Source organism: Miniopterus schreibersii (assembly GCF_964146895.1).
Source record: "Miniopterus schreibersii genome assembly, chromosome: 2".
In the NCBI taxonomy this organism is placed as follows: Eukaryota; Metazoa; Chordata; class Mammalia; order Chiroptera; family Miniopteridae; genus Miniopterus; species Miniopterus schreibersii.
The window spans coordinates 164,474,970-164,485,327 of record NC_138102.1 but is presented as its reverse complement, the minus strand read 5'-3'; the positions used below and the strand labels follow the sequence as shown (position 1 = coordinate 164,485,327).

General features: G+C 45.7%; 1 protein-coding gene across 1 annotated transcript; it reads right to left on the bottom strand.

Moving 5' to 3' along the window:
• Nucleotides 1-414: 414 nt before the first annotated feature.
• GSG1 (germ cell associated 1) lies at nt 415-8,552 on the bottom strand (the record flags this gene model as incomplete). Its single annotated transcript, XM_081127679.1, is given in 7 exon segments — nt 415-539; nt 542-750; nt 2,565-2,676; nt 3,281-3,433; nt 4,125-4,295; nt 5,517-5,835; nt 8,501-8,552. Coding segments are annotated over 7 exon segments (1,098 nt in total). The 5' UTR covers nt 8,510-8,552.
• Nucleotides 8,553-10,358: the final 1,806 nt, after the last annotated feature.

Below are 10,358 nucleotides of genomic sequence, written 5' to 3'. Positions count from 1 at the left end.
AGGAAATCCAAGTGCACCATGGAAAATTGAGCCACAGTCATTGGCTGCTGATTTTCCCACCTCCATTTCTACAAATCCCAGACAGATGACCAGGTTATAAGCCCCTAACGGGCAGAACTGCATTTTACTCCTCTCTATTTCCAGTGCTTAGCCCCAGAATTCAGCACATAAAAAGCAATCAGTAAAGGAGAAAAGGGAATTCTGAACATGTGAGATATGGGAGACGGTGAAAGGAGACAGAGTTGTGAAGGGAAAGGGAGCGGTGCCATCCAGGCAACCCCCCTGGGACTTGGACTTTAACATACCCTTTTTCTTAACCTCTAAAAACCATGCTCAAGAAACAGACTTTGGCTTAAGCACGTGTTGATAACATGTAAGGTTGGGCTCAGCCTTGCTCTCCAAACCCACTTACTCCTAACACTGTTCTACAGATGACGCAGGCAGCTCTTCCTTTAGCCCCTGGCTGGTGCCTTGTTGGAATCCCTTGTTGTCTAGCTCTGCGTAGAAGTCAGCTCCTTCAGAGACAGAGCGGATGGGCTGTGGCACTGGTGGCAGCTGGTCAAAGGACCCCCCAGGTGGGCTGCACCTGACAGCTGTGGAAGGAAACACTGGTGGTAACGGGGCAGGCAGCTCGGGTTTCCTTTGAAGCTCCTACTGTGCCTGCACTTGAATTCCAGCACCAGCTTGGTGTATGTGTTGAAGGTGGTGACAGCTGATGCCATGCAGCACGTGAAGGAAACCCAGGCCGTGCTAGGGACAGACATACAAAAAAAAAATTAGAATCTTCCTCACAGGTTTGAAAGAAAGATGCAGTGATCCCTTCCTACTAGTAAACTAGGCTGAATCCTCCTTGGGATTTAGGGGCTGTGTGATCTTGCACTGTGTTTCAGGGAAGGAACTGTGGGCAAGAGGACTTAATTTGGTACTTCTTAGTGGGGTACATTCTGGATGTTTCATAGTAAAAGAATGACACATGTAGTATTGAAGGCAGATTAGGAGTTTAGCGGATTCGTTTCCACTGAATTGACTGCTTATTACTGCTGTGCTCTTTTATACTTGGTGTGCCTAGTTTTTATATATAAACACACACAACTTTTTTGACTACTGTTTCTCAAGCTGCAGTTACCCTGTATAATCTCCAGGATTCCGTAGACTACAGTTTGGTTGTATATAGTGGACATAGCCCAATGTTATAACTCCCTGCCCCCTCCCACACACTGCCAAAGATTTTCCTTCCTTCAGATGCTGGAGTGATCATCCCTCCTCCATCTTCCCTTGTTTTGAGCTTAGCGGTTTTAAGGGCCCACAGATTCGGGTCTCTGAAGGCCGTTCAGGAAGCACTTGGTATCACAGGTTGCACTAGTGGAATTTGCCTATTATGAAAACCACGTGGTTCTCAGCTTAAGTGAGTTTATAATGGATGGAAGAGAAGCTAGAGATTAAGAGAAGCTGAATGGGTTCAACAAAGAAGAAAAGACACCAGGAAACTTTATCAAAAACAGTCCTAAAAACTTAGGACCCCTAAATCTCTCCGTAATTCTGGGTAGCCCAGGAAACAGGAAGTTGTGTGAGGTTAGTGAGGGACTTCATGAGGCCAAGTGATCGTTAAAGCCAGGCCACATGCTGGTACTACGTGTTCCTGTCTGCTGCTGAAGGAATAGCTTGAAGACAAGTAAAAGGTGAGAAATGATCAGTCTGGGAAATGAGCGAAACTGATATGGTGGTTGGAGGAGCAGACCAAAGACCCAGCCTGAATCAAATAGCACATATTATACCATGAGAGAGGGACAGGATCCTGTAAGAAAGGTGGAGCTTTCCATATCACCTACTTCAGCATGGAAAGGAGTCGCTGCTGCATTTTTTCAGCACTGTTCAAGTACTTGGCACTTATCCAGAGAGCGAATGTAAGTTCCGGTTGCCCCTATGCACTGAAGAGAGCGTGTGCCTTGAGGGAGAAAGTGAGGGGCTCCTAAACAAAGGGCATGTTTACCTGGACCATATTTGTTTTGTCATGGCTGCTGCTTCTCTTTGTTAAATAGAAATCTCAGATCACTGACTCCTTAGTTTTTTAAGGGTTGGAGAATTACCTTAGGGGAAGTTTTATTTCAAACACAGTTGGTGGAATAAGAATGGATATAGGAGAAGAGTAAGCCAGTCACAGAGAGTGGAAGTCAATCCAAATTTCAAGGCTAATGCCCTATTTCTCTGTCCTCCCATATCCTGAATCATAAAATATAAAATATAGAGCATCATTCCCACAAGCCATACAAAATCAATCTCATTTCCCAAGGGCAACATACTTATCAGGCAAAGAAGCAATTGCTACAGTTGTACCAGCAGAAAAATTGCACAAGACAACAGCCTCTGTTCACAAAACAAGCTAGAGGAACCCTCTCTACCTGTTCAGAAGGTGGGGGAAGGAGGGGTGTAGCCTGATGGTCCAAACCCCCGTTTGACTGACAGGCTTCTGGGATGAGGCATGAAGGGAAGGCAGAAGAACACGAATCTAATGAAGGCTGCCTGGGGGAGGTGCCAGGGTTCAGGAGATGATGGTGAGCACTTACGAGAAGGCCCAGCCGTAATTCCAAGCGTGTGGCCTCCAGTCTTCTGGACCCAAGTTGGCAGTTTCCTGGAAAACTTGTGAATGCATCATATGCGCCACCATCCCCAGAAGGCCTACGGAGGAAACAGGGTGGCAGCACCTTTAGAGAAAGGCTGACATTGCCATCTACAAGAAAACCTGACTTCAGAGCAGCCTTCTCACTGTGTATCAGGTACCGCCAGGTTTCCAGGAAACTCATCTGTCGGGGACTTCCTGAATGCATATATGCCAAGGCTGCGCCAGACTTCAGGCTGACAGCTCTGGGGAACGCTGGCGTCAATGCTGCACTCAGGGCCGCGGGCCCTTTCCCTTCTCCCCACCCCTACCCCCGTGTGGGCTTAATTCTTCATCTTACGTGTGCATCTCTTACTTCAGCCAACAGTCTCGAAAAGCTGTGTGTATGTCATAATTGAAAAGTAAACCAAACTTATTTATATATTGGGAAATTTGCAAAGAAAATGAAGCTAGAGATAAGCCTTTATGTACAAAGTACATAAAGATCTAATATAACATTTCACGTTATCTCGATTTAAAATGAAAGATGCCTGCGATGTATCTCATACCTCCATTCTTCATGCTGCCTTTGGGTTCCTCCCCTCATGACCGTCTCCAGCCTGCCAGCTGGTGTTTCAGAGGCGGCAGAGGACACCCACCCTCTCTAGCTTTGAGGGCACTCACCTGATAGGACAGAGGCAATAGCAGCGAAAGCGCTCAGCCTGAGCCCACAGCCAGGGTTCCCGGTGAACAGCAGGTCCGTTAGTAGCAGGAGGAGACTGATGAGTTCAAGTCGAACGTAGGCAAAGTGGGCTCCCATTGATAACCATAGGATCTCTGTCAGAAAGCGGAGGGAGCAGCACCCCCACCCTGCCAGTTAGATAACTGACGGCGAACAATTAGATGAGAAATTAGATTATCCCTATTTGGAGAGAAAACCCTCGCAGCATCAGAGAAGGGGAGGGTGAGACAAAGCTGAAACCAGCTGGGAACATTCCTTAATTTGGGGTTCTTTGCTGTCACCCCACAGCTCTCACTCTGCTCAGTGCCCAATATATAATCAAGTAAATTTGATTGACTAAGTACTTTTAGAGAGATTTGAGAAGTCATCCAAATCTTGCAGGGATATGGCTTTGCTATTTATCATTTTTGTTTCTCTTTTTTCTTACCTAATTTTGGGCAATCAGTTTTGTTTTCTCCCTCCCTGCCTCCTTCCCCCCTTCCTTCTATTTTCCAAAAATAAAATAAAAATTCTTTTTGGAGAAAAAACAAGCTTTTCAGCTTGGTTACTTGGCAACAAGAGTAGGTTAGAGCTATGGTGGTTTTCGCTCTATGAACTTTATTTGTCCCTGCTGTTTTTCTTTTTTTTCTGGCATTCCTGCATATGAATGAAAGTCAGCCTCTAGAAGAAATTTGTGTCACCCTGTGGGGCTGGGAAGAAGAGAAAAGCTGGAGATCACAGTATGATTTTGATCCAGAAAAGCCCCAAAACTCAATGGCAACTGAATTTGTTACCAAACCCACGTACTTGCCACAAGCCCCAAGGGAGGGTGGGGGAGGAAAGCCTTCTCCATTAACCGCTTCCCTCCAAATCGGAGAGTGGGGTGACGTGGGCCTTGCAACGTGGCAAATTCCAGTAGTCCTTTCTCACCTCTCTTGGTTGGTGGTGCGAGTTCAAAGAAACTTCGGCATTTCTCCCCTAAAATAGACAAGGGTGAGCTTCTTAAGAGGTACTTCCTTGAACAATTGGGAGGAAATCTTTCCCCAGTCCCATACCCTGCACCACTCCATTTGTTGTGATGCAGTGCCTGTCCAGCACATAGTAGGCAGGCAGTAAATGTCTCTTTGAAAGCAATTAAGAATGCGTGGATGAATGAATGGCGTACACAAGAGTGATGCAAAATTAATTTCTCAATTTCTGATAATGGAGATGACGTTTACCAGAGGAGGGAGAAATGTTCCCGTTCCTGTGTTGGGAAGAGTTAATGACCCTACTGTGAACCAATGCCATTTGCTGCCACTGTAGCACTGGTCTGAACGGCTCTAAATTGTTTAGGGACTGGGGTTGGAGCTGTGTTAAGTGGCACAGTAATAACTTCAATATAAATGTAAATACACATTTATATTCCTCTTCCTGCTCTTCCCTTAGCCCAAACCAGGAGGCGCAGCAGCAGTCTGCAAATTGTCCGTGATTTTGGGCTTTAGAAAAACATTGCTATCAGGTGACCTTTGAATGCTTTGAGCAGGATGGGGGGAGGGTGACCTCAGTCCAGTTGCTCCTAAGCTGAGGACCACGGGTGACTGGTGCATGCGGACACCAGAGCCCTGGAGGGTCTGTCTGCAGCTTCTCCCGGGCATCCTTACAGGGTCTTAGTTACCCTCTCTGAGCTTCAGTTCCTTTACTTTAAAAATTATAACAGTGATACTTAGAATGAGAAAACCCTTTATGGGGGTGGAGAAGAAGGGGCTTTAACGGTGATCTACTCTGACCCATCTCACTGATGAGAAAATCGAGGCTTGCAGAAATGACATTATTCATGTAACATCACAACTGGGCAGGGCAGGGCAGGGCTGTTCCTTTAATAGTCATCACTCCTTGTTTTGTCTCTAAACAGCAATTCTAGTTTGCTAGGATGGAAATTCTTATAATGTTGAATGTCTAAATGGAACTCTTTAAGATGAGTGCTATTTTAAACCAGCGAGTCTACTAGACAGGCAGGGGGGTGAAAAGCCAGATGGACTTTCAACCTTATTAAAAGCAGTTCTTAAGGAGAAGAGACACAATAGAGAGGTGGGGGATGCTGAGCTTGAGGGTGAGGCCGGCGGGGTGGGGGTGGGGTTATATACTTCCCACTGGTTCTTTGTCTGCATACGATCCCATGGGAGGAAAATTCAGGCAGCCGTGGGGCGAGGGGGCTACCTGGTTCTTCCACAATTTCCTCACAGGATAGCCACAGGCCACTCTGGAAGGTATGGAAGGAGAAGCGGCCATGCCCAGCCTCCCAGCTGTACTGCACCACCTCCTGGGATGATGTGTTGCCGCTGCCCCCATCCAAGGGCACTGGCAGGCCAAAGCACTTGGCTGCCAGACCTTTTCCGCACAGGGGCTTGGGCACCTTCTGTGTGCCCACAAACCACTGGTTGCTGAGCAGGGATGTTGTGGAGAGGCTGAGTGATAGCAGGTTGAGGAGGGCAGATAGGAATGTCCATTGGCCAGAGAAGCCCTTCGGGAGCTCCATCTGTAACAGACAAACAAGGAAGAGCCTGATTTCAGAGCCTCCTGGGAGACCTGGACACCCTTCCCTGCGGCTCCCCCTAAGCTCAGGGCCCTTTCCTCCAACCTGTTGGGTATGACCAGCCACTGGGAGTTTCCTCCAAGAAGCCCTGTGGAAGGTCAGCTTCAGGAGTGGCCCAGGTAGGCTCCATAGCGATGATTTTATTTAAGCTGGACCTCGTTATACTAAAATGCTTACTGACGATGATCGGAGGAAGTATCAGACGATAACCTGTCGGAATGTGATGAAGCCACTGAGGCTCGTACGAGTATCAGGTTGAGAAAGAGATTGGGGGCCCTTTAACTGCTCTCGCTGACCATCATTTTTGGTTTTGTCTGCACTGAAAGGTAGTGGCACTGATTGCCGAGGTATTTGTTATGGTAACTGAGTTTTCAGTGTTCTCTTCCCTGCATCATCGATTCCTCCGAGAGGAGTGAAGGGGGATATGTCCTATCAACCAGTGTTACACTGGATCGCCAGGTGGGGTGCAATAGAGGCTTGGGGGCCGTGAGGATAAAAGGAAACAGTGGACCGACGGGGATGTGCGGCTCGTGAAGCCCCTGGAGAGCAGAGGGAGCTGTGGGCTCTGAGAGAGGTGGTTATCTGGGTCCAGCTTTCACCCACTGCCACCGAGACGCACGAATCAAATGGGAGATGGCTGCGTGGTGCCCACGGAGGCTGGACACCAAGTGTGGCCATGGAGCCACTGACAGGGTGACCTTGGGTGGTGGAGGGGAACCTGGAGGGGCAGTGCCTGGCTCGCAGTAGGGACACAGTGTGTGGCAGCAGAAAGACCTGTGGCCTGTGTGGCTCTGGATGGAACCCCTGGCCTCGTTAGTTTTAGTCTAAGAGAAGAGAAGGGCTAGTTGAAGAATGGCCAATATCAGATGTTTCAACTTTGGGGAGTGGTGGCTTGGAGCCAGATTTAAACCTGACAGATCTTGCACTTTGTGTTATGGAGTGGTTTATACTGTTGTGTTAACACATGCTGAATGGAAAGGAAGCCTGTGCTTAGTTGCTGACATGCTTCCTAAAGTAAACCATCTTGAGCTTTCCAGGGGATCTCACACAGCAGGATTAATCAGACCCATATCTGCTTAGTTTAAAAGACGTAAATAAAACCATAGCTAAATGGGAAAGGCCCATTAATCTGCCTCTCTCATCACCTCCAGCTTAACATTTTCTACATTTAACAGAGAACTTTATCTCACAAATGTAACAGTTTGTTCTTTAGATTTTCCAGGGACTAAAACAGTGCAGGCTACAAAGTACAGATTATTTTATGGCAATAAGAAATATACCAGATTCATATGTATATAAAAACCAATATACAAAACATATAAAACAGTTTCTGGAAAGCAATCTGCTAATTCGGTCTTTCTTTTCTAAGCACTCAAAACAAATTAGATCCACCAAGAACTGTCAGACTGTGCGAGACTCTCAGTGATCTTGGTCAGGACTGAAAAACCACAGCACCTGGAAGGAAGAAAGATCTTACATTGCCAGATATGGGAGTCATATGTTGGCCTGTCTAAAAAATGAATGTTTTTATCTTGTTGTTAGTTATGAAAACAGTATTGGTTTTAGTTATTATTCTGTTACTATGAGTTACCCTTTCTAATTATCTTCATATCCGTTGCCTGAATAGGGGATAAGCTTCCAGATAAAACATCTTCATTAATCATTTTTTAAAAATGTTTCTTTTTTTTATTTATTTCAGAGAGGGAGAAGGAGAGAGAGGTAGAAACATCAATGATGAGAGAGATTTTGTCTAAAGGTTGAACTAAGGATTTAGGCAATTCTCCATTTTCAGTAACTTTATTTCAATCTTCTGTGGCTTGGAAATTTGTTTATGATCATCACATCACATCAGTTCGAACTCTACCCTCAACGCATTTCAAGTTACACACATCTGCAAGTTCTGCAGGTTATTCAGAAATTAGGATAATGAATCCCACACCATGGACAACCACTTTGTGGCACCAAGATGACAACAAACTTAAGGAATAAATGACTTGAGAAACAAAGGATGAATAGAGCTTGGAATGAAGCCCAAAGAGGCTCCTTCTATCCAGCAGGAGCATCCACCAAGGATAGACACACGGAGCCTCATTCAAGAATTATCTTGGTAATTTATTTGGGAATCCACTCAAGAGCCTTTTCAAGAATTAACTTCAATACCTAGAGTATTGTGTTCATTATCAAATACAGTATATCATTTCTCCCCCCAAATGTGCCTCCCCCCTCCCCCCAGGATCCACATACCTCTTGAATTGGAAGAACAAATCTAACTTTGCAGTGGTTTCCTTAAGGTGGTCTTGAAGTAGTAGCAGCCAAAAGGAAAGTTATGTTTGCATATGCTGACAAGCCCCATGCCAAGGACATTCTATGCTCTAGAAAAGGGACAAGGAGTGGCTTCCCTGACACTTGCATTCAGATCATTAGAAAGTGCATAGGTGCCAAATGTCACTAATTCTTCCAACAACATAGGTTAACAGAAAACCTCGGAATTAGCATAGGCTTAACATAAGACAACAAATAGATGAGACAGGCACACCTCTTAAAAGAATCAGGTACAAAATAACTATGCAGTGTACGTTCTGAGCAGTAAGTAGGGGAAGCTGGTTACCTTGGCCATGGTCAGAGTCTTGCGGCTTGTCTGAAAGAAACTCAGGATGCCATCTGGGCTCCAAATCTCTGGTTTAATGTTGAAAAATTGAAAACTAGCCTTCCCCACCCTCTCCCCCCACCCCTTGCTATTCCCTCCACTCTCAGCACCTCATGATTAAATGCAGGGAACGTGGGCATTTAATAATTGACAATACAATCATGGCCCAGCTGTTCTGGGAGATTACACAGGAGAGCTTGTCAATGGGGATCTGGGATTAATCACAGAAAAGCAAGGACCTGCATTCACAGAGGGAAGTTTCTTTAAGAAGTGAATGATGATTTAGTTTCCATCTCACTGCCATTCCCTAGGTAACTGGTGTGAATAGATTGGGCTTCATTTTCTGGCAGACGCACAAATATTACAGGGTCACCATTAATACAAAGATTCTCATTCCCTCGTGTAGGGCTTTCCATCCCTTTAATAAGCCTAATATCTGCAATGTCAGGGCTTCATACAGCCCATGGATATGAAATAGCGTCATTGTGTCTTGGGTGGTCTCCACCCTCCAGTTAGCATCATTACTGAGGATTATTAATGCCACCCCTTCACATGGAATGCATGCTGAGACAGTCAGTGCTGGTTGGGGGTGAGGATTCAGATGGGGTAGCACAGGCGAGAAAGAAATTCCAGGGTCAGCAATGCTTTGGCTCTCTACCATTTCTCTCCTGATCTTCAGGCAAAGGAATGACAATTTTTTTTTTTTTTAAAGGGTTTCTAAAACTTGAAAAAATAATCTGACAAATGAATAAGGGGTCGATTGCATATATTCCTGCTGCTGGTCACCTAGAAGCACAAGTTGTTCTTTCTGTTCTCAAGAATGGTACTAATTAATTGGGATGATTAGGGTGGGAGACATTCTGCAACTGCTTGTGACTTTCTAAACACCCCGTGGGCATTTGTCCTCCAAGCCTTTGCAGATGCTCTTCCACCAGGAACGTATTATCTTTTCACCTGGTAACCTGCCTCTCATCAAGATCAGTGTCAAAGCCGCTCATTCTTCAAAAATGGTTCTTTTCTCCCTAAGAGCAGTTCCCTCCTCTGACCTTGTTCCCCTGCACCTCTCTCATAACACTTCCTATATTCCGTGATAATCATTTGTCTTGGCTGTAAAGTCCTCAAAGGCCTCTCCTCTATTGAAGAGCAGTAGTTCTTCCTTCTGACCAAGCATCGGAACCATCTTTGAAAGTTTGGAAAAGATGCATGCTCCTGGGCCTCATCCTGAGGTTCCATGGTAGTTTTGGGGTGAGGCCCAGGAATCTGTAATTTTAGGACATGCTTAGTATATACCCAGGATGGATTTCTGGTTTCTGGTTCCACGTGTAAGGAACTTGGAAGTCATCACTCTGACCTAACAACCAGTAAGACACTGAAGAAACTGAAAAATATATAGCCAGGGAGTGAATGTACCTTAAAATGACACCCGTTTGACTCATTTTAAGCTTACATTTAATGAAACCCTCTATTCCCTGCCCTGCCCTTCCCCCACCTCTTCCAGATTCATCCTTAGTCAAGTCAAGGTTTTTCCCAATTTGTATTTGTGCCATTAGTTTAGGGAATCAAAGGCAAGCTCTCCTCAGCGTTTGAATTAGTCTACGTTTAGCCAGAGGAGCCCCTCTGGATCTCACGTCTGTCACCCAATACATTCTCTAGTCTTCTCAGAATGATGTGAACAGCATATCTTGACGCACATATGCTTGTGCCCAGGCAGGATTCCCGTGTCACCCAATTGACCCTTTATTCATTGTGACAGAACGCCCTGTGCCCTGGGAGGAGGGAGCCGGAGTTCATGACGGAATCGGCTGCTGGTTTCCTGGCT